At 40.9% G+C, this 25,194-nt stretch overlaps 1 protein-coding gene and 1 long non-coding RNA gene across 8 annotated transcripts in view; one reads left to right on the top strand and one right to left on the bottom strand.

The window, feature by feature from the left end:
• Nucleotides 1-25,194, bottom strand: part of RASGEF1B (RasGEF domain family member 1B) — a 701,851-nt gene that overhangs the window by 19,126 nt on the left and 657,531 nt on the right. For 6 of the 7 annotated variants that reach the window (XM_070614553.1, XM_070614551.1, XM_070614552.1 and 3 more), the window contains 3 exons: nucleotides 3,977-4,159; nucleotides 2,180-2,302; nucleotides 1,691-1,828 (listed from right to left, as the gene is read on the bottom strand). In XM_070614553.1, the coding sequence (XP_070470654.1) occupies nucleotides 1,691-1,828; nucleotides 2,180-2,302; nucleotides 3,977-4,159 (444 nt within the window). Of the gene's footprint in view, nucleotides 1-1,690; nucleotides 1,829-2,179; nucleotides 2,303-3,976; nucleotides 4,160-14,689; nucleotides 14,889-25,194 lie in introns of those variants that run through there. The other variant, XM_008517124.2, reaches the window with a different exon arrangement.
• The window catches only part of LOC139082546 (uncharacterized), a 30,119-nt gene continuing 20,237 nt past the window's right edge, over nucleotides 15,313-25,194 (top strand). Inside the window, exon 1 of the long non-coding RNA XR_011538644.1 lies at nucleotides 15,313-15,716. This is a non-coding gene — a long non-coding RNA (uncharacterized lncRNA). The remainder of the gene's footprint in view (nucleotides 15,717-25,194) is intronic.

The raw sequence follows: 25,194 nt of genomic DNA, 5'->3' as shown, positions 1-25,194 counted from the left end.
AGCCTTCACACAAGAAAAAGTCCTATGATGCCACTAATCTTTTGAGCAGCTTGTCATAAACTAAGGTCACTGAGCCAACACTGACCCTGCCAAGCAACACAACAGCTAACCCCTCTAATGTAAGATTTACTGCAAAACTGGACTGTGATGCTTAACTTTTGCCTTTGTGAGTGAAAGACCTACCTACCGAGTCATACCTTGCTAGAATCTGTCACACGCACACTGGCAAAATGATTGTAACAGTCATAAGTTGCAAAACGACTCAGGAAACCACACATTCAGCCTTATAGAGATAATAGCTGTCTTGAGCACCAGGGCTCAGTATAATATCACAAGAAAACAGTAAAAGGGTTAATTCCATTTTCATAAGAACATAATGGGGAGAAGCAAATGCAAATTTTTCAAGTGCTAATCTTATATAATTTCAGACTGATTTTTTCTAAATCGGGGGAAATGGCATTTAAATGTATTCACCAGAAGTAGACAGAATATAGATAGGGTGTCTTATTACATGATCTTACAGCACACCACTGAAAGAACGAGTTCTCAAGGAAGGTTATTGGTAATGGGAGAATGCATTTTAAGACAATGAAACAAGACATCACTGCAACCGCCAAATGCTTCTTTTCCTAGGTGAAAATGTTGTATCTGTGCCCAAGTAACTTATTCCCAGAGGCTCACCAGCAACACGAAACTACAAAGACATCCCTGCCCAACAAGCTTCCACACAGAGTACCAGCCCTCCAGACCTGCTTCAAAGAGGATAACCTGGAATTTGTCACAGCTAGTTAGCTCTTATCAAAGACCCAATTGAGGGAAGTGATATTTATGAAAGATTATCTAGGAGACTGACTTTCCACCTCCACCTATTCTGGGTGCTAGCCTTAAATCAACTTCCGGGCACGAGAAGACTTAGATCCTTTTCTCTTTGTCTTCTCTTCTCCCAAAGAATTCCCTTTGCTAATTTACACATTAATCCTACGGCCCCAGTTTTTAATCAAGGAGCATTTGTTATAGACACTATAGAGAGCAGTTTCCATGATCTCATTCTACGCCCCCTATACGAAGTCCCTCATAAGAAAGTTTTTAAAAATTTCATTTAATTTAATGCCCTGAAGATTAGTGTGTCTTTTCTTTGCTGACAGTGAAAATGATATAACCAACTGTCTTTCCCTTTTACCTGGAGCTTACACTCAAACACAGCAGTCGTTCCTAGTCCACTGGATCCCAACATTAGCATATTTGTGTTCTCCCTTCCATGGTACAAACTGTCTATCTCTATTTATGATTTATCAATATACTACTTATCATCTGTTAATACATTAACGTTATTTATTTTATATCTGTTCGTGTTTACATCTACTAATATGGTATTTATTATCTAACTTGCTCTGTCAAACCTTTTGAAAGGAAGAAAGGGATAAGTAAAGCAAAATTAACACACACACGCGACATGAATCCAGTGCATGAACTGACAAGAACATCCCCCTAAATTAATCACACAAAACTCTAGATCGCATCCCTTTGAAGTAGGATTGTATAATCATCCCCATTTGACACAGCAAAAAGACCAATATGCTCTGTAGAAGACGCGCCCAAAGGCAAAACAGAAAGGAAGCAGTGGAGATTCTGCTGCATAATTCAGTACCCTTTCCCACCAAGGCTCTGCCTGGAAATTCAAGTTACCCACCTCCTCACCACTGGCTATTCGGTGAGCCAGATCTTTTAAGTTTCTCATCATTCTTTCATCCCGAAAATCATAAGGAAATGTCTCTGTCCATTCTGTCAGGAGTTGAAGGATTTTGGGTGCAATTTTTCTTATCTGGTTCTAGAGAGAAAAAGCAAATCTAATTCAGCGATAGCTATCCATCTATCCATGGATTACACGACTTTTCTAGTGCCAAGTCTTTGGGGTTGAAGAGGAAGCTTTAGTCCCCTCCCCCAAGTCAATGCCAAGCGCCACCAATTTAAGGCAGGCTCTGAGGATCTCCCAGGGCATTAGATTTATATTGTGTTCTTTATACCATTCCCAATCCCCTTGGCAGAGCCATGATACCATTTACGCACTTCAGCCAGGGGATAAGCTAGGGTTACCAAGGAGACCAACTTTACAAAATCTAAGCCACAGAGTTACCAAAACTTAATAGAAAAAACTGTAAAGTTCAAAACACATCGTTACCTTATCACTATTAGGATCACTTAGTCTCTGGTGCTCAATGCATAAGTGGCAAACTTTGGCCATTAGCTCATACGGATGCATAAATAACCGAGAACTGAGTAGGAAGGTAAATATGTACGTTCTCTGTGGCAAGAGAAAAAAAACATCATGGTTACATTCCCTCTGAAACTAACATCTTTCCTATATATTATACATCTTATTTAATTAAATTCTCTTAAAGTCAGTGCTACAGTTTCAAAAGTGAAGCTTACTAGTAGAAAAACACTGTAAGGTGGATTTCTCCTTTACCTTCTGATATGTCTTTACCCTTAAAGCATACCAAAAGTAACAGAAGTACAGGACAAGTTTAGCTATTGAAATTATTCACAGCACATTTTCACATTCATCCTCTGGGAGCCAGGATACCAGAGCAGATAACTCACGCTAGTAAAGAAGAATGAAATTCAGCCCAGAGAGATAAATCTAACTTAAATATACCACCCATACAGAATCTTGTTCTGTGTCCAAATATTATGGTAACTCAATGGAAACCAAAAAAAACACCCAACCCACATCAGCTCGAGAATTCTCCAGTGTGTCCAGTGGGGCACACTGGAGTGTCTGTGTACTTATGTCAGAACATTCAAAGGCAGGCTTTCAAGTAATCTATCTACTTGCTTTAAAGGCGAAGCAGTTTGATAAAACACAATATCACACTATACTATACTTTTCTTTAACCACATTGTCTCCCAAGAAGCCAGTAATGAAGTAGTGCTTATTTGTTATAATAGTTTCAGACTCCCAATGAAAAGGAAAATTCCATGGGTTTTTTTCCCCCTTAGGCGCCTTTGGTAGCTCATAAACACTTACAGGCTGAACAAGAGCTTCCTTTTACTTCTGATTACAAGTTCTCCCTGTGTGGCAACGTATTTGAAAATGCTATGTAACAAATCACACACAGAGAGATAACTAAGTAAGAAACATCATGGTGAATTACAGTGGCAAGCACAAACTATCCTTTGCACACCAAGGTCATCATTATATTTATAAAAACATAGGAACCTAGTATCTAGATATTTTCATGAAATCTTTATCAACAACCAGCTGTTGAGTGACAGGAGCAGCTGGAGCACAAGGGAAGGGGAGAAAACATCACTTGCCCCATAAATAGACAATCTCGGTTTGAATACTGATGGTGGGAGTGAGACCACGCACTAATCACTGAACATTCTGAATTTCAGTTTCCTCCTCTCTAGCCTCTTGGAATTGCTGTAAAGACTGAGAAAATGTAAACGAATTCCCTAGATTAGAAAGTATTATCTATGCAAATGTCAGTTATCACAGTAAAACATGTCATCTGATGTCCGATTTATAAAGAATTGCATCTTGAATATAACTCTTCTTCCCTTTTCTACGAAGTTTCCCTATCTAACTTCACTTTTCTCAGCATAGTGATGGTCCTGGAAACAAAAAAAGGTATTAAATATTCTGGAAGCATCCAATGTTCTCTGGAATTTCTATTTAAGGACCAAGGTATATGCATGAATCAAACCTACAGGTACTTCATTTAGCTGGTCTCTGACCACCTACGTGTAGTGCCAACTCTGAAAAGAAACTTATAGGCAGACAACAACCAAAATTTGAATCATACCCAGGCTCAATTTGATCTTAAAGCACTCAATAATAAATATGCAATTTCTTGTTAGGAAAATTCTTAGCAACCCAGATCTAATTCCGTAGTATCTAGGGTCCCTGACTATTATGTTGCAATTTCTGCTGAATACCAAGGATGTGTTTCAGAGGAACATGGATACCTACATCCGGATAGTAATCCACATTAGGTACTAAGTGCTGGATGAGTGCTTCCAGAGATCCGGAGAGGAGGTTGTTGTCATGGTAATACAAGCCTCCACAGCTGTCCTCTGCAGACTGATAGAGGTTTCGGTTGTAACCACTGCTGTCAAACATTGCTGAAAAGGGAGGAGTCTGAGGCATACTTTCCTAAAATGAATAAAAAAGGAGAAAACACAGTGTCAGTTACATGCAGTCCAAAAGAAAAGCAAGCTTTAATAGACACCAGACTTGAACAGTCATGAGGGGACAGGCAATTTTAAAAATAGGTTAGGTTCTGATACAATATCAGAACCCATCAAGAAACAAATTGCTCTTTGAATAACACATGTATGCATAGTTTTGAGTACCAATCTCATTCAATCAAATATCATAAAATGCTAGATCAAAGGATCCAATCTGGACTTAAATTCAAGTCTCTGGCTGCCATATTTAGACATCACTCCTTCACATTTGGCTGCGAAGGCAGAGGGGGGAACTGAGCTTCAAACTGTTTTATCCCACCGAGTGAAGTATTATCCTAAGTTGGAAATACATAAGCCTTCAAAGTTGGTTGGGAAGAAGTCCATAACACTTCACAAACATCGGACTAGCACTGAGCATATCAGGAGATCACTGAAATTGTAAAGGAGGCCTGGAATTAAAGTACACAGAGTGTGTGAGTGTGTGTGTGTGTGTGTGTGTGTGTTGTGCATCAGGACAGTTCATGCTGACTCCCCAGCTTTTACTGGAAGATCTGATGCTATTGATTTTCACCCCTTTGTGTCAAATTCTCTTGGGGGTTCGATTCTCAGTAAACACACAGGCTGAGAAGGCACCTGATTTGGGGAACAAGGAGCGCAGTGACAGTCGTCTCCATCTGTGTGCTTTGCCACTCACAAAGCCCCTGTCAGAGGGTGCTCAGTGGAGGCCGGAGGCGATTAAGTTATTACTTGGATTCCGAGGCACAGCGCCCCCAGCTCTGAGAAGACTCCTGGTTTCTGGCAGCATGTCTGGACAATGGAGGCATTCAGGAGCTGCCGACACTGAGGGGTTCAGAAGGCAAACAATGAGAGGCAGCCAAACTCCAGGCCTTGGGCTGACAAGGACAGGGTGTGTGGAGGCTGCAGGAGGACACAACCTGGGCTAAGCCTTCTTTTCAAGACGTCAAAAAATATTTGCATCCGAATGGGGGAGGGGTGTGGAGTCCTGTCTGAGAAGGCACATCCTGTCAATGCAAGCACATCTGTTCCAGCTCGAGCTAAGGGGGCCACAGCATCACAATGTGTGTGTCCCTCCGCAGGGGGCGGCCAGGGGTGCCGTGTTGGAAAAAAACAACAGCCATTGTAATGATGACCTGGCAGGTGAAAACAGCATTTAGAGGGTTAAAACCAGTGTCCTTCAGTTACAGGATCATAAGTGGAACTCACTTTATCACGCCCTTGGAGTTGGTTTTTTTCCTTCTTTTTTCTGCCAAAAACCGTGAATTTTCCCCGATTTCTCCACTTACTCATTGCTACTGAAACCAGCCCAATAAAGTGCTTTTGGGAGATGGTTGGCCAGGATTTGGGAACTCCAGAAAATCAGAAAATGTTAAAAGTTCTAAGGGACCACAGAGATCATCTAGTCCAGGACGCAAAATAGATTTCATTTCACTTTCCAACTGCAATCAATTAGAAGCGGTTGCCTAGAAGCCTGAGGATGAGTGAGAAGGCTTCCGAGGCCGTAACTGGGAGGGAGAATGTGCGCCCCACGTGATTAGCAATGACTGCAAACCAGTCAAGGAAGAAGCCGAAGTCCAGGTGTATCTGGTCCAATCTCCTCTTTTCACAAAATGTGCAAACTGAGAGCCTGGGAAGTGAGGTGAAGTGACCAGGTGAGGACCACACAGCGCTGTGGCGAGAGCACCAGCGAGCCCAAGGGACCTTCCCTGAATCTCACACCCTGCTGCCCTCAGTTTATTGACAGGCAAGCACTAACCCACAAAACAGTCACAGGTCACTTGGAGTCCCCTTTCTAGGAATCAGCACCAAAAGGCACCAAATATTTGTAATTCTTAATTGTTTACTCCCATAAAGCGGACAGGTACTCAGATCTGGACAAGGACTCAGATTTAACGAAGTCCTAATCTGACTGTGGAAACTTCGGAAAGGCACTTACTCTGCCCCTCCCCCACCATACGTTTCTTCATCTGGAAAATTATTTCCAATTTTGCTCACCCCTTCCAAAATTCTAAATTCAAACAAAACAACCAATTTTCTTTATAGCAAAATTCCTAGAGCATTAGGAGAGCCATGGCAAAAGGCTTTCGTGCTATTCCTTAGAAACGTATCACTCTGAGTGATCCTCAATCTGTTTTAACTGCATAAGCTGAGGTTCAGAAAACTGTAATAACTCACTTTCGGTTACACATCAGATAAGGGACAGACGGGCAGCAGGGTTTCACAGCTAGATCTTCAGATGCCAGGTTCAAAATTTATTACACTCTATCATGTTATACTGCACATGGTCCTTGAACTTCTAATGTTTAACCATTAAATGAACAGCCTGTCAGTCTATCCCAAATTGTAGGCTATTAGAATAATTTATAAGTTTTACATGTTCTATGTAAATCGTTGCTCCAAAGATGTGTTAATGCCATTAATTACTCTTATTGAAAAGCGATACTATCAACAAAAATATTTAAGCTACTGATCTTTGCAACCAAAGCATTGTCCCATCTAGACAGAGATTGCAGAGATTCTAATACACATTTCTTTATATTTTAGCATTTTTGAAATTGGAATGCATGTAAATAGTCGAGTGATAAGAAAACGTTTCAGTGACAGTCTTCTTTTTAGCAAAATGTGAAATAAAAGACCATCTTACAATGAACCGCACCTTAGATTCAATGAAATGTAGTGTATTTGCTTGTGTGTGCTTTATAGATGTCCAATAAAAAAACTTTAATGAGACGAATGATCATAAAAAAGAGCATGGATCACAGTATTCATCACCTATTTCTGGACAATCTCTAACAAGTGGCCAGTCTCGCTGTTTTCTGGAAGGATCAACTGCCTTATGTAATAGATGCATTTGGTAAACAAGGAGAAAGGTCAGCAGAATGGCACGGGAAGTCCTGTTTGTGAAGCATATTTTTAAATACCTAAGAAAATAAACAGTGGATTTGTCCTCTCCAGCATCTTCCCTTGTCACCCCCATCAGGAACTACTGCTTGTTCAGGATTACTCAGATTCGACATCCAAGACTGCAGTCCTACCTGCTTCCGTCCTGGAACCGAAAACTGAGGCTCCGAAGGGTAAATATTGGCTTGGCTCTTGTTTAAGAAAATAAATGCAATATCCAACTACTGGACATGAGAATCCAGAGAAGTATGTACCCCTGGGCGCTATTAACTCTAGGAATCACTCCCGCTAATGGTTTCCTATTGGAGAAGGGCTAAGTTTGAGCCTGCTGGTATCCCATAGTTTCCATTCATTTATTTTATCTCAGTGTAGTTCTGATTTCTCCCTGCCTGCAGCAATCTGCTCTTGACAGCTCTCACAATTAATATTTTGTGTCTCTGCGGTCCTATACACTCTCAAGTTACTCCTCTCTACCCTTTCCAACATTATCTCAAAACCAACTTCTCCTGTCGGCCATCCTTCTTGAGCACAAACTTTGTCCAATGCAGTGAACCTATCTTTGGAGACATGCTCACCAAAAATGTTTAGGAAAAACTGACTCTTTCCCAAAATTAGAATGTGTGACACCATTAAATTAAATACTGGCATTAACTAACCCTTAAGTCAAACTTCGAAGCAGTTAATGCCTTTGGAAAAAGAGAGCTTTATATGACACAGTTGAAAAAGTGGCTGACTTTATTCAAATCACTACCAATAACATAAGGTGAGGATAGGTTAATCTCACCAGCAATTCTCACCTCAGCAAGCTTCACCTGTAGACCAGTTCCGAGGAACTCAGAATATATTCTATTTGGCAGTGGCCCTTAACTCTTCAGGGAGATCACAAACCTCTCTCACATTGGCCCAGAGAAATATACCAACAGGTCTGCATAGACTTTCAGGGGTTCACACTCCAGATCAGGAAGCACATGTGCCGGCCTGCACAGAACCTCGATATTATCTATCTACTCCTCCTCAAAGAAGGAGAACATGGGGGTTCTGAAGGGAACCTTGGTCTAACACATTCAAGATCAGCTCCTCAGAAACCAAGGAATACTTCTATTTTCAGATAGTAGCAATCAAATGGAGTTAAAGAGAATTTAAAAATGACACTTCTTTTGGTTTGGGTAGAGATACTTAAATAGGTGGGGGTATTTTTTTCCCCTAAATTGAGGCAGCATTCTGGGATGGGGAGGAGGCAATGAGACAATGGGAAACAGATTTGGGGGTTTTTTTGCTTTGTATTTAGCCCTGAGCTAACACCTGCTGCCAATCCTCCTCTTTTTGCTGAGGAAGACTGGCCCTGAGGTAACACCCATACCCATCTTCCTCCACTTTATGTGTGAGACGCCTGCCACAGCTTGGCTTGCCAACCGGTGCCATGTCTGCACCCCGGATCCAAACTGGTGAACCCCAGGCCACTGAAGCAGAATGTATGAACTTAACTGCTGCGCCACCAGGCCGGCCCCCAGATTTTGGTTTTTAAAACAATGAACCTGGCTAAAAGAAATCATAGACACACCAAAATCAGCATACAGATTACAAGTTCTGCTGGAAACTTCCCAGAGGGAAGTAAAAGATATATCCAACCCAGGTATACAAGATAAATGTTCTTTCTTAAAATTAATTTGGTAAGCTGAAAAGTTGGTTGACAGACAAGATATCTTACAAGGGCAGCTAATTCAGTCACAAAGATAGATCATGTTCTTCCAAGGACCCTGACAAAGTTTAGCCTGACATTGATCCAGCAGCAAGGAGGCAAGCTCAGGGTGATTTAAGGGATGAATGGATTTGAAAGGCATGCCTAATGGTTTCAAACCAACTAAGGCACCAGATGAAAAGCTGCCTTTCTCTAAACAGCAGACTGTGTCTGAATTAGCGACCACTTGTGCACAACGTTATTTATGACAAGGCAGGTGCACCAGGATAAGATGGTTTCAGGTGACAATTCAAACTGGAAAAGAGGTCAAGGAAAAGACGGGTGCGGAAACGAAATCAAAAGCGATCCTTCAATATCTGCTATGGGTGCCTTGTAAACCTCTGCCAGAATGTCAGGTCAGCACTTCCCTTACACTCAGAGAATGAGATAGAAAGGGTAGGCGTCAAAGAAAAAAGTGGTTTTTCCCATCCCTATTTCATCATACTGCTTGGGTGAAATAGTTAATGAATCCAATGCCTTTATATTGATCACTATCTCTCAGTTTCTGTTCAAATGCTGGGCATGTGTCCCAGTGAAGAAAAACAAACCCACTGAGGTGGAGGAAGGCCTCCCTATCACGCTGAACTTTGAAAGCATATTTGTTTAGTGGGGAGAGGCTTAATTTAATATCCTGGAATGACTGGTTCCCCAATTCCTAGCTAGATTCCAAAGGAACTTTGCACCATGGTGAGATGCATCTTCTTCCTTCCCTCATTTGAGGTTCCAGAGATCTGAATGAGAAAGAGTTCACAGATCTTAGCTTCACCCCAGCTGCTATCTCAAGTACTTTTAGCCTCCTCTTGGCACTGCAGGATCTTAGAATACAAGGACTGACTGCATGCTCATGGAGGCTACGTAATCAGGGATTTGAGGCAGGGTGAAAGTAAAAATCAAGTTTCGGACACTATCTAAAACATGCCTTTTTCTGAGCTTGAAAATGTCTAGCAGATTACCTCCTTCTTTCTTTCCTCAGCCAGGGGACCTCCTAAAAGCAGAGATTTCTAGCAGCATCTCTAAAAAGTGCAGAAATGCTACACCTCTGCTAACCTTCTTGAAACAGAGGCATTGTGTTAAGAGGACAAACAACACAGGGTAGACAACTCAGAATCAACTCACTTCTTTGGCATGTGAACAAAAACTAAGTAACTCCCAGATAAGTGCATGCTTTGGACCTGAGTCCCAAATGCTTAGTAGATTTCACAGTCAAGGAAAAAAAAATCAGTGTTTTTGAGGAAAGAAGGTCCTATTTCTCTCTACAACAATGAAATGGCAGTATTATTTTCTGATTTGTTATAGACTTCTTTACAAAAAATGAATTTTTCTTGATTTGTCTTAGATGTTACTTTAAAAAATCTTTACTAATTCCTAATTGATGGAGGAAGGGGATTCTGACTTAAATAATTACTATCTTTGGTTTCCCTGGAAGCAAAACAAAGCTGAAATTTGTCATCGCTTGTCATGGGGATGTCTTGTTAGCAGTTTATTAAAACATAAAACAACATTTCAGTACATGGCAACTCTAAATGGGCTTGGAGAGTCATTTAAAACTTTTCCATGAGATAAATCTTCACTGTGTGGGAACTGATCACAGAACATGTTGACATTTTACATATTAATTGTTTTTAATCATCTACAACTTCCATGCAGTTCCTGAGCCTAACAGTAGGTGGCTCCACGTCCCTTGTCTTGGTAAGGGTTGGCGCTTTCCAGCAGTAACAGCAGGTGCTGGTTTAGAAAAGTAAAAGGACTAGAGTTCTGGAGAAAACAATTGAGAAATTAGTGTTTGTGATCCTAGCATATTATTGAACTTAGGAAAGTGGCATTGCTTATGCTGTACAGTTGAAAACATACACTGGCTTATAAAGCCAGTTGATCTTATGTCTTAGGTGCCCGTCTATAATGAGAATTAATTACTTCATTTTCCCAGAAGATTAAAAGCGATCTGGATAATCAAAATCATCATTATCTAATGAAGTGCTGTCACAAAGAACTTTCTGGGATATTGGAAATGTTCCTCTTCCACACTGTCCAATACAGTAGCCATTAGTACATGTGGCTATTGAGCACTTAAAATGTGGCTAATGCAACTGAGAAACTAAATTTTTAATTTTGCCTAATTTAATTAAACTTAAGTTTAAATATCCCCATGTGGCTATTGGCTACCATACTGAACAGCACAGATATAAGTGGCTGAATCGTCATTTATACATGATAGATCTCAAGCCAAATTATAGAATATCATATGGGAGCATCCTTTACTAAAAGGGATTATGCTTCTAAATCCAGTTCCTCTCAGCAGGAACATGACCTGATACTTAGTGAGGACGCTCAGTAAACAAGCAGAATTTTCTATTTACATTTTATTCTGGAACATGGTTACTGGGATAATTTTACTTTTTGGCTGCAGTTCTTGAAAAACTGTGCTTCTCTCTCCCCCTCCATTCTTCTCTTTTTGATAAATGGAGAGATAAGGGTAGTCTATAGAGTGTTTTCCTTTCTTACAAGGCTAATTTGTACTTTCCCTGTGTTAAACTAATTTTCATACCAGGCTTCCCAATAAAATTTGAATCAACTGAATGACTTCCAGATATAGACATATCTTGAAATGAAATATATAAACCTAAGGAAAAATGGTTAAAAAATTAGATAAAAATTTTGTAGTTAGTAACACTGACTTAATAGGTCAAAAAAAATTTGACTCAACTTTCTTGATAATTATTTTTTAATACACTTCTAGAAAAAAATAAAAGCAAAAAGCAGTTCAAGAAAATACTGAATCTCTATATAGTTTCCATCAATTAAAAAGAAACATCACTGTCCTCTCTTCGTTTCCAGGCACCCAGAAAGCAGCTAAACATCGAACTGTAGACACTTCATTCTTCATCTTCCACTTCTAATACAGGGTGCAAATGCAGGAAGTGACAGTACAGCCAAATAAATCAGTTATCACAGAGCTAAAAGGGAGTCAAAAATCATCTAGCTCAAGACCCCGTCAACTTTACAGAGACTGCAGGTACAGGGAGAGAGCAAGTGACTCGTTAGGGCTCCAGATGGGCCAGAACCCAAGTCTATTCCCAGGGCAGAAATCTGCTCACAGCACGGGCTGCAACATCTGTCAGTTTAGGATAATCAAGATTTGCACAGATCTAACTTTTGTAGATTTAACTGGAGAACCAAAAAGGACAACTGTAGTTCTTGAAAAGTGAAGGGGGTGGGGAGGTAACACCTGAATTCAACCACCTGAAAAATCCCAGAAATCTTAAGCAATATTTTTCAACAGCACAATCTGTCTCTTTAAGATCTCACAAAATGTTACAATGGCTTTTCCATTTATTATCTGTGGCATCAGAATCAAGATTCTCAATCTTTGCGGCAGGGATTCCAGAATTTTCTCCCAAGTAAAGGACAATACCCTCCTTTCCTCATCCCCTGTACAAGGAGATCCCTCTCTTTGGGGTCATCCAAATGCTCCTGCAAAGTTCAGTTCTTCCAGGTCACCTTTGGAGACTGGTAAAGTTAATCCCATCACTTCCTGTGCCACATCAGGTACTTTACCCCACACAGAAACTCGCTCACTTTCTCCCTTCAATTTCCTTACCATTTCTCTTTTTCCTAGATACGTGTTATTTAAATTTTTTCTTGTCTATTGTATTTTATTAGCCAGTAGTTAGTTTTAGATTGTAAGAATGTAATGTTCGTAATAACATAAGAAATATGTATTATGATAATAAATAATAAATTTTAGAAATATTTAGTAATAATATCTAAGAATATATTAGATTAACTACTACTCTGAGAAAAAAAGCCAATAGATTTAAATACTTTCTGGTGATTCTCTATTCCAAAAGACAGTATGCTCCCAGGTAGCAGGTGTGGTACTATCAGATTAAGTGTCTAGTAGAGCACATACAATGGAGCAAGACTGAAATGCACCATGGGAGAAATAAATTCTAAAAATTGAACACTCCATTAGACAACTGGGAAGTACAAGGCCAGTATGCTTAGTGGCCAGAAATGTTGCCACCTCTAGGAAAACAAAGGAGAGACCTAGGTGTAGTGGAAGAATGCCAACAAGAAACTTGCTAATCAGCAGTTGATCTTCTCATCTTTGCCAGAGAACCTGCCTAAAAGGCACAATACTCCATTGCTTGTGAACACTGATTTCTGTCAAAAGCGCCCCGGGTCCTCATTGGCTCAACCACTGTCCCTCCCCAAAATAAAATGGCCATTAATGAGAGGGTCTAACAAGCTGCCACTCTTTTTTTTTTTTCTGTTATGAAAATCTCAACAGCAAGAACTTTTATTTTTATTTCCTTTTAGAAATCGATTCTACATGGTCTAAACCTCATCGGACCAGTTACTTTCCTCCCAGATCTCCAATCAGGTATGCGGTCTGGTGAACCCGCTCCTCCTGGTTTCTCAGCATAAGCTTATCACCACGGTCCAACTATGTTTTGAATTAAGACACAGCCATCACATGCCCAGCGCTAGCTACTGTCTTCGGGAGGAAAGAATAATTATTCACCCCATCTGAGTCTGACTGTACCAGACATTATTCAAGAGTGCCAAACCCTGATCCCTGGACTCTTCCCCTTTATGCACCCAGTTCAGAGACCCTCCCTCGCCACCGGAGATCATCCACGGCTAAATATAGCTCTACGCACACCAGCAGTTCCTGATCACCGTCACATGGCGCTGCTGACCAAAGACTCCTTGGAGACGCTTTCGCCCAAACACACATACACACATTTGTGTGCATATTCATCTGTATACACTATACCCTCTGAATTCATCGGCGAAGACGGACACATCTACATTCAGAAGAGAAAGTCGCTCCCTCGATATCTCCTGCTATTTACACTTGCGCCACCCTCTGCACTGTCAAAGCACTTAACTACGTTGCTTTCCCAGAACTGCGCCAATTAGGCTGGGGTAAGGTGGGAAGCAAGACTCAAGTGGTACGCAGGCACACGCGCACATACACACACACAGAGGCGAGCACACACCAGCCCTCTCGTTTCGCCCTTTTCTCTTGTACAGCACTGAAGTTGTTCCCACGGTTCCCCTAGAAAGAGGAGCCTCCCTCACGCTAGCTGCCTCTGAGGCTCCCAGGTGCCCCCAGTTGACGTTATTATCGTCCGGCCAGGTGACCCGCGGCGACTCTCCTGAGCTCAGGCAAGAGAAAGGCTACTCGTGTGTCCCAAGTTCGCCATTTGAACGTTGGGGTGAAAGAATATCACCTCATCAGTAGCGAGCACATGACTTATGGTCCCTGTCCCTTCCTAAGAGTCTGACCTTAGATTATGAGGCTCCGACACCAAAAATAAACAAACACACACACACACACACACACACACACACGAAACTAGCGAAGAAATAGAAGTAAACAACCTAGCTGTGCACGGGAAGGGAAGAGGATGAATAAAAGATGAACACGACTAGAACTCAGACAAATCCTCAAAAACTGTACCAAGATCTCGAAACAGAAGGCCTGGCTGCGGGATCCGGACGCAGGAAGCAAGGCAAAACCCAAGCCTGTCCCCGCCCGGGCCCCAGTGGCTCAGCCTCGCACCTGTTGGCGCCGGGTCCGCTCCCGGGGCAGCCCCAGGCGCCCTCGGCGGCCGGGCAGCGGACTCCTCCAGTCCCTGGCTTTTGCCGGCCGCTGAGCTCCGGCGAGCGCTCGCTCGCCCCGGGCTCTCTGGCCGCCTCGGGGGCGCCGGCAGCCGGGGCGCAGACGGAGCCGCACTCGCTCCGAGCGCAGAGCGCAGCACGGTAGCGCGTTCCCGCTGCGGGGCTTGGCCCTTCCCGGGAGAACTGCCTGGCCAGGGAACAACCCACCTGCAGATGGACCCCGGGTCCTCGGCTTTCGGGCTGTGCGCCGTGCGCCCACAATCGCGACCAAAGGACAGGCAGCGAAAGAGCGCGGGAAGAAGGAAAAGAAAATCCGTCCAACCAGTCGGGCGCCTTGTTTATACTGAAACTACTGCTCCAGCCACCGCACACACCCACTTCGCTCCGAGCCCCCGCCCCCGCCGCCGGCTCCGCCCCGCCCCGGCAGGCACCTGCCAATCACGGCGCAGCTCACCGCCCACCCCGCCGCCGCCTCCAGCGCCAGGGACCCGCCCACGCGTCCCAGGGGGCCGGGACTCCCGCGGCGCGGTCGCCAGGGTGCCCGCCCACGCGGCCGAGCCCGGCGCGGCGGTGTTTACCGGCGCTGGTTCGGCTCGCTCCGACTGCTTGCGTTTCCTCCTGAGCGCGCCTGCCCGGGGCTGTTTGTGCAGTCAGGTGTGTGTTCATTTACCTGTGTACTACCTGTAAATACCGGCCCAACTCGTTTATACAGTATCTCTTAACATAATTATGAGCTAAAAGTCCTGTCCATGTAACTTTCAGAAGAGAGCCGAGAGGAACCACAAGAACGTTCGCTCAGCAAATATTTACGGAGAGCCCGGGTGCTAGGCATTGTGCAAAACGCTGGGGGCACACTTTAGGCAAAAGTAGGCTGGTCCCTGCCATTTGGAAGCTTACAGTCTAGCGGAGGACAAACGTTAACACACCAAAATGTGAAATTGAAGCTGTTACAAGATCCACAAAGGAAGGTAACCTGTGCCGTGAAATACGATTCTGGAGGCACAGCGAGGAGGCCAGTCCTCAGTAAAGGCTGGGTTGTCACGGTAACCACATACTCTGTCACTGGATACTTGATAACTATTTTAGAAAAAAGGTGAAAACCTCACAACTTCACCTTGTACAAATAAAAGCAGGCTGGAGGGAAGAAACGATGGAAACAACTAATGGAAGAAAGAGACCCAAGGAAAGAAAAAAAAAAGGCATCAGGAGACTCTTGCGAACTATGTGAGCTTGAGTAAGTAAAGCAGCTTTTCTGAGCTTCAGTTTTCCCACATATAAAACAACACTGTTCCCACCTGTCCTATAGGACTATAATTGGGATTACTGAGATAGAGGAACTCTTTCTGTCCCGGCTGCATCTTCCCTCCCTGCCTCCTCCTTCCTGGGGTGGAAATAGTGATCCTGAAGTTCGCCTTGCCTATTCTTAGCTGAGTCCTCCCCTCATTTTCTTCATCCGTGCCTCCTCTCACTTCGTTTCCTCTAATTATACTCCTTCCTTCTCTTCTGCAAATGGTCTGCCTGACTCAGAAATTCACTCTCCCTATCTCTGCAGTTTAAAAGAAAAGCCTCACAGCCAAGACAGCTTGGTCAGCCATGCAGGGGAAAGCTCCGAGGCTGGGACGGCCCAGCCCAGCTGTTGTGGTTGTGCTGGTTGGTTAGTCTTTCAAGCTCAGTTTTCCATCCTGGTTCTGTAACAAACAAGCCATATGAGGTTGTGCAAGTCATTCACAGTCTTGAAATTCCTGGTCCTGTAGCAATAAATTAAAAGGGTTGGACTAAATCAGGATTTCTTAATGGAAATATTTCACATATCCTTTGTAACCTCTGGATACACCCTCCAGCCTGGAAGATTTTGCCTAGTTCTACTTTCTGAAGTTTTTCTACACCAAAACAAAATATGTTTATTTTACTTTTTCAAAATGTAAAATGGATACTATGATAATATTGATTCAATGCTTTACCAAACCACATTCTGCTCCCCATCCTGGTGGATGCCTCAGGGCTCCTTCCAGCTCCCTGTATGAGAGGTAATACATAAGGGGACAGCTCCAGAGCTAGGTAGCCCAAACCCTAATGCTGTCTCTCTCACTTAGCCAAGTATCAAACCTTAGAAAAGGCACCAAAGGATTCTAGGCCCCAGGTTCCCCGTCTCAAAATAGCAATCATGGTTTATGAAAGTAACTTCTTCACTGGGTGTTGAGAAGATCAATTAAAAGAGATAATACATGAAATGGGTTTGGAACAATTTCTCTCAGAGAAACCTTCCCTGACCTCCCTATTTAAAATCACAATCACCCCCACTCCACATGGTCCTTCCTCGTTTTGTGGTTGTTTCCTCCACAGGATTTACTGCCTCTTAACATACTATATATTTTACTCATTAGTGCCTCTCTCCCCTCATGAGAATATATACTCCATAAGAGCCAGGTTTGTTGTTGTCATTGTAGTTGTTTTCCTGCTATATTTCTGATGTCTAGAGCAGTGTCTCACACATAATAAGCACTTATTAGATACATGTTGTTTGAACCAACTGATGACTTCCTAGCACATGGTAGGCACTCAATAAATAATAGCTGCAATGATTGTGCATCAGTTATTCTCTATCATAAAAAGATATTCTTTCCATTCTCTACTTCTCACAGTTTCTTTCTTGGCTTTTGATGCCATTGGTTCAATTCTTATCCCCATAAATGTTGGGAAGCTCAAGAATACCAGTCGAATTGATGCAGATAGAGCCCTGCTGAGTAGAGCCTGACCTAAGTAATAAAAATAGCCACCTGCATTGAGCTTCCTCTATATGGCAGGTCCTGTGCCAAACAGCAATTTTCTTTTCCTTTCTTCTTGGACCTCAAGTGCACAAAATTAGAGCAATCCCCATGATGGATCCATGTCCAACACTCTTCTTTTGTTTTAGTCTCTTTCATTTCCATCTAAAATCCCCGTTTTCACCATCCCAAAGGTACTTACTCTTTCACACTGTAGTTAGTGTGAGTTTTTCAATCCACCTTCATGAACAATGATGGCATTGTTTTATGCAAGTACCACATGAGTGCACTTACCCAAATGCTATTGTGCAGTCAGTCTTGTTCTGTTTCTCACTGTTTTCCCTTTACCTTTTGATTTTAATCATCTATCCATGTGTTGATGACATATATTGCTATTGTTCACTCCTTTTACCCCCTGTTGAGTATTTCACCATATTTGTGTTATGTTTTTTACTTACATTATCTTTTATCCTCACCAAAACCCTGAGAGATGGGTACTGTTCTCTCCATTTCTGAGATGAAGGAATGATGCTTAGGAAGGTAAATAACTAGGCAAAGCCGTACAGCTGGAGAAGCCATGAATTAAACCCATGTCTCTCTGATTCTAATGCTCCCATCTCCTTCACTATAAAATGGATTTAATTACTTACTGTAAGATTTATGAAATAATGTCTGAAAAAATCTTCTATCATGAATTTGATTCATTTTACATGTCCAAGATATTGCAGCTAAAACCAGTAGATATGTATATTTAAATTAAACTAGAGACCAGTTGTTTTCATTGCAAAACAATGTCTATTATTTGGCTCAGAGATAGAAGTTTAAAATTATTATTTGTGGTTTATGATTTTCTTAAAACACTTGAACTTTAAGTGAAAATCTCAAAAAGCATATCTGCCTTCAAATATTTAAAACTTGTCATCTCAAAGAGGAGTGGGGCTCCAGAATACCAGATAGGACTAAAGAGAGAAAAGTATAAGAAATGGATCACAGCTTCAACGTAAGAAGAACATTAAAGATGTCCCAAGTGAAACAGCAGGCTTTTTCAAGATTGAATTCTGTCTCTCTGGATCTTAAAGGGCCTCGTGAAATGGCCAACTAACTGTCCAAAATAATTCCACATTTTCTCTTTCATTTATTTTCTCAATGTCACTCTGGAATATGGAGATGAATAGTCCAGGGATATGGAATCTTAGCCCCAGTTTATAAATGAAAGAAAACAAAGGCGTTGGTCACACTGCTTAGTGGCAGTCCATCTAGACTGCAGCCTTGGCCTCCTCACCTTCAAAGCCAAGGAAGACAAACCAGTTTTTGGTAAGTATGATGTGCACTGCCTGTCATGTATTTTGACAAAAGATTACAAGAATTTTAAAAAGCAGAAATATGAAGAATGATCAGGTGCAATGTTGAGAAAATCATTTAACAGTTTCTAAATAAGGTATGTTAATATAACATTGCAGCTGATTAACTTGACTTATAACATCTCTGAACTAGTCATGGCTTCTCTGGGACACACAAACCCAGTTATTTTTTTGAACAGGAAAGAAATAAACAAAAACCTATATACGTACAGTACTGCACAGATACCAAAGTATTTATTTTATGTAAAAGAAAAAAAGTAATTGCTATTGCACAGAGAATAGATTTAAAGGAAGAGGAAGAAAATATAACTGTTCCACTGCCACCTCCACCCTTTCACAGAGGAGGAAATCCTATAGTGGGATGGCTCAGTCAAGACAAGGATATTTTGGTGCCATATGACTCATTTCTTGGGATCTGGGTTCCATTTCTTGTGATCCTTTCTCTCTGGCCTCTCTGGCCCATCTGGCTGCAATGGTAAGATGAATTACTGTGCAAGGTGTTGGACAGGCCAATTAGACCAGCCTGGCCCTAGACCTCAGAGAAAACCCCTTACTTTCCCCTTGTGTTTTAGTGTGCTTTTCCTTGACTTCCCTTTCCTCATCATCTGACAGCCTAGAGTGAAAGGGGGAAGGAGGTTGTTTGGCATGCTTTGGTTTCATGCCCTCTTCCTGCTTCTAGCCAGAGTAAAAGCAATTCTGTCCATGGGCCATCCTAGCTTACTGGGGAGCCATGGTGGAATTTCACAGTAATAAAGAGTGCGTATGTGTTTGGCATTGACCTCTCTACATACCATTTCCCTGGAACCTGAAAGAAGGATGATGAAGGCAGGACATGAAGATTTAGACATTCCAGACCCTGAGTCCCTGCCCAGTCACCTCAGTCCCTTGCTAACTATACAATGAACCCTGCCACTTAAAAGGGCTTTTTGTGATGAAACACATGGTAGGGTCAGCCTTGGAATGATCATCTCAATAATAATTCTCAACATTTATTATATTTTACAATGTTCTTTCACATCCATTATCTCATTTAGGGAGAACTTTGGGTCTGTGAGGGTCATTCACTTCTAACAGTGGTCATTACAGAGGCATATATTTTCCTTTCCTGGGATTACTAAAAATATTATAGAGAATCATTCATTTAAGTTTGCTGAGAAGATACTCCTAAATAGAAGGAAATTGACTAGAAAAGATAACTTCGGGGAAGTCTCTTCCACATATCCATGCAATGCTCTATCACTGTCACTTTTTATCTCTCAGACTTGAAAGTTGTGCACAACAGTGTAATGACTGCATGGAAAATTCCACAACAGATAGTAGGTTTTCAAAGTCCCCTAAGAAGATGCAAAAAATTACTATATCTTCCTTCATATTAGACAAGAACTGTTGAAAGGCAAAATTATTTTTCCTTTCTAAGCATTATTATCTCTCTCATTTGTCAATTCTTATTTACTCTTACAAAGTAATTATCTGTAATATCCTCAGAAGGGATATTAATATTGAGAAATCATATAACCTAGCCTGATCATGAGGTCATGAGACAGTCTCATCATCTTCATTGATTTTAAAATACATAGTGACATTTTTTCTGCACAAAGAAATATTTCATAACGTTAAACATGCATCATTTTGATATGATGTATCACTGTTTTGAGTAGAAACTCAACTATGTTTAACATAAGTTTATTTAGATAAATATTCTTCATTCTATATCATCTTTATGGTAAATTATAAATATAAACATATTTCTCTGTTTCTAATTTCTCCTTCTAGAGGTTTTGTTTGGTTTCTTGTGAATGAGTTGATCTTATAGTGAATTAAGTAAACATTTTCCTGTTTCAAATTCTTATGCCTTTTAATGTTAAGTCTGACTATTTTGCTAGAAGATCCTCTCAGTTTTGACTAATTACCGACCTATGTCCTAGAACATTGAGTGAGAAGGGAGAAGGGAGAAAATGAATAATAGCATAATAAAATTTTATAGCTGGGAAAAATACTAACGATCATCTCTTTTCATCTTTCCCCACCCCCATGCCACCAACCAAGGCATTTTGAGATGAGGAAATTGAATCCTAGAGATAAAATGATCTCTCCAAGGCCATCCAACAAGGTAACAGCAAAGTTACGCAAGTTGAAGAGACTTCAACTACATGATTTTACTTCCTAATTATTCCTACAGGGGTGAAATCTATGAAGCTACTTTGACATTACAGAAGTACAATTTGTTTTCGAATATTGATGACAAATATTCTCTACAAAATCCTTCTTGATAAAATAATCAAGGAGAATTCTCTAGATGTTGCTAATAACTTTTATTAAAATTCTCTAAATATTGCTCATACCATTTATCTTATTTAATATTCAAGATAGTAAAATAGTAAATTCTTGGTGGCTTTATGATTAAAGTACCCATGGTCTAGACTATTAATGAGACTTCATAAAGTATATTAAAGAAATTATGGAGCTGGCCCTGATTTCCTAGTGGTTAAAGTTTGGTGCACTCCATTTTGGAGGCCCAGATTTGGTTCCCGGGTGCAGAACCCCAGCACTTGTCTGTCAGTAGCCATGCTGTGGCAGTGTCTCACATGCAAGAACTAGAAGGGCTTACAACTAGAATATACAACTATGTAGTGGGGCTTTGGGGAGGGGAAAAAAAAAAAAGAGGAAGATTGGCAACAGATGTTAGCTCAGGGTGAATCTTCTGCAACAAAAAAAAAGTTGATCAAAAAAGCTTCCTTAATAAGCATTTACTGTTGTCATCATGAATACATATACCTAAGGTATTGTCTCTGTCATATAATAAAATAATTGATTTTAATAAGACTATATCATCTTTTAAAAATATTACAGCATTGTTATAATTTCTAGATAATTCTGTGAAGTTTAATTTTGTAAAATGTCCCAACATTCATTTTGACACATGGATAATCATTATTTCCCTGGAAAAACCAGTATTTCTGTACAATATAGTTAGATATTGCTATGGAAAAACATAATGCTAAATATATTTTCTGCACAGAAACAAAAGGAGCAGATCATATAATTTAACTGTATTTCACTAGTCAATTAGAGAGAACGGCTGCCTCTGCGGAGGAGTGGAGGCGGGACTGGTGACGGGAGACAAAGGGGACTTCAACTTTATGTGTGCTGTTTCATTTCTTTCTTAAAGAAAGCTATAAAGCAGATATGACAAAATGTTCATGATTATCATTGGTGGGGGGTGGGTACACAGGTTTCTATACTTTTTTTTTACTTTGTAAATTTCTTCAAAAAGCCAAAAGATTTTTATAATCAAAATTGGATGTTTTCATATAGCTATACAGCATAACCTTAAACTTCTATATTTAAAGCTTACATTTTAAGGTAATATATACTGGTAAAGTTATTGTTTTATGTTTTTCTGCTCACTGATTAATCACATTTGTAAAGGATAACTGTCAGTCAAAAGTCCAGAGAATTTTATTTGGTCCCACTATACAAAATTATAATACATGAAAAGTGTGTTAAAGAATGTTATGTATCTCACATGGTTTATCAAAATGAGCCCCCTCCTGCTTTGTGATGTGCTTGTGTGTATCCCCTCTCAGATAGAGATGTGTCTTGTGGGTAACACACAAAAGAGCTTTGATTCTTGACTGAAACCTGCTTTAGAGTTAAATATCCCACAGGGTAACACTACTAGCATATGATTAATGTTTCTAGGGCCTAGAATTAACTAGTGATAATTTTAGAATCTACAATTATCTACATAATTGTCTCCAATTAGCTGTCTCTGAAGAGTGGTCACGAACTGAAGGAAAATGGAGGTTGACTATGTTGATATCGCTCCCTATTAGTGGAATGGTCAATTTACTTAAGATCTGTTGAGAGAGTCAAGGTGTGTGTTTGGAGATGTGTTTGGGTAAGTAAATGGGTTGAAAGAACGTGGCTGTTGCTTGTAGAGGTGAAGTTTGGAAACAGTTGGAAGAGAAGAGGAATTTTCTGGCCCAGACTGTTGTTCAATGATTTTAAAGAGATTATCTCCTAAGAAAAAGCATGTAAGGAAATAAGTCTAAGAAAGACCAAGGCCTTCTCTATGGAGGTATGAATTTAACACCTCTCACAGCAAGAAATTCATAACAAAGAGTTAAACAAAATGTCTCAGTCTGGATGAAGCTCCACAGACAAATAAAACATTTGTCTTAAGTTCTGTTTTGTTTTTTAAGAACTCAGAACAAACTCTTTTTGAATACTCTGCCTTCCTAAGTTAAAAGTCAAACACCAGCTGTTGTAAAAGGCTGTCGTGAACCCAAACTTTCTAACTTCCAAAATAACTAACAACAAACAGTATTTTTTCCCAAAAGAGTTGAACTAGGACATAGTGTTTTGAAAATATCTCTAGATGTGATTTTGGTTAGGCCTGGCCTTGCTCTTGCATTAATGCTAATGGCAGACATATTGTCATTTTTAGAATCAGAACATGCAACAAAATAAAAACGAATGTGAATTTTGGTCTGTGTCTTTCCATTGGTGAGGAAAAAACCCATATATCTATTGTCAGACCCAATCCTTTAAAGTATATCACAATGACTTTAACTCCAAGAACATCTCACCTGACACAAGTAAGGTGTCTATTAGGCTTCTTTTTTTTTTTTTTTGAGGAAAATTAACCCTGAGCTAACATCCGTGCCCATCTTTCTCTACTTCATATGTGGGACGCTTGCCACAGCATGGCTTGACAAGTAGTGCCTAGGTCCACACCTGGGATCCAAACTGGGGAACCCCAGGCCACTGAAGCAGAACCTGTGAACTTAACTGCTCTGCCAACAAGCTGGCCCCTTCATAAATTTTTATAGGTGTTTTTAGGTTTTCTTTTCTTTCTTTGTTTTTTAAGATCTGCAAACTACATAGCGGTGGAAATTTTTCACTCCAAATTTTGTCGTCATCAACCTATGCTTCAAGGAAGAGGGAAGGTTTGAACCTGTCAAACAGGAGTTCTTTTGGGGAGAAAAAAACAGTATATTGAAATAAGTCACTTGCAAAAAGGGGCTGGCAGAACTTATTCCAGAGAATACAAAATGAGGGAGGAAATGCAAAACAGGTCAGCCTGTTGAGAGTAAACAATGGAAGGGACTCATTTTCTCACTTGTAGAGTAAGAGCAGTGACCAAGGTTTCAAAGGGACCCTGGTCAGAATAAAGAGGATCCTATAAAACTTTGCTCTCCATTGAGATGTTAACATCTCAGATTCTTAGTTTCCTCAACTGTGAAATGAGGGGATTGGACGACATGATTTTAGAGGTGTTTTCTAGCTGTCAAATGCTACTTCGTATTGACTGTTTTTCTGTATTTTTTTTTTTTTAAGATTGGCACCTGGGCTAACAACTGTTGCCAATCTTTTTTTCTTTTCTGCTTTTATCTCCCCAACCCCACCCCCTGTACATAGTTGTATATCTTAGTTGCAGGTCCTTCTAGTTGTGGGATGTGGGATGCCGCCTCAACGTGGCCTGGCGAGCGGTGCCATGTCTGCGCCCAGGTTCCGAACCCCCGGCCACCGTAGCGGAGCGTGCAAACTTAACCACTCAGCCACTGAGCCGGCCCAATATTGACTGTTTTTAATTGTTAGTTTTTAGACTGGTTCCATCTGGATTGCTCAGCAGCCAGCCAAGAGGCTTGAGGAGGCCCAGAAGTAATAGACTTGATGTAGCCCCACTAACTTTATGATTATGGGCATAGCCTTTCCCTGGAATTCAAGGGCTGCATTATTATAGTGATTTGGATGCTTGAAAGAGTCCCTGGGGATCTGCTTTCACTTTCCCTAAGCCTCTGCCTAAACCAGAAGCAATGGCTTCAGCTAAATGTACCATGGCCTAGTGATACTTCTGCTCTGGGTCTGGTTTAATGAGACTTGAGATTCAACTTCGATTATGGAAGATGCGGGACTAATTTCTTAGCCAATAGATATGCATTCCATATGGGGTGACCAATTGTCTTGATTTGCCCAGGACTGTCCTGGTTTTAGCACTGAAAGCCCTATATCTTGGGCAAACTCTCAGCTCTAGGCAAATTGGGATGGTTGGTCACCCTAATTCCACAGATATTTACTGAGAACCTTCCATGGGCTAGGTCCTGCAAAAGGCAGCGGGAACCCAATGAAAACAAAATAGACAAGGTGCCTGCTGTTATGAGGCTACCATCCAGGTGAGCAAGACAGGCATTAAACAAGGAAATAAATAAACAACCAATCATTATAGATGGTGATCATTACTGGGATGGAGAACAGATGTGGAGGGAGGGTCACGAAAGGCTCCTCTTAAAGTAAGACCTGAAGGACAAGAGTTAGTCATGAGTATTGCCAGGACAGGTTAGTTCTAAGTCATTTCTAAGAAATGAAGATGCACTTTAAGAAAACCTTAGAAGAATATTATCACTCTCTAAAATTATCTTATTTATCCATTTATATACTTGACTTAGAAATAGATTTAGAATAAAAATTCTAATAGAATAATTTGAATAAAAAGCATATGCAAGCAAAGACCTTATCTATAACTCCATGCCAACAACGATACTTGGTATATAGTAGGTGTTCAGTATCTATTGAATAAATG

This window comes from Equus przewalskii, chromosome 3 (assembly GCF_037783145.1).
Source record: "Equus przewalskii isolate Varuska chromosome 3, EquPr2, whole genome shotgun sequence".
NCBI lineage: Eukaryota > Metazoa > Chordata > Mammalia > Perissodactyla > Equidae > Equus > Equus przewalskii.
The sequence above is the reverse complement of the archived record's forward strand: the minus strand, read 5'-3'. Positions and strand labels throughout refer to the sequence as shown.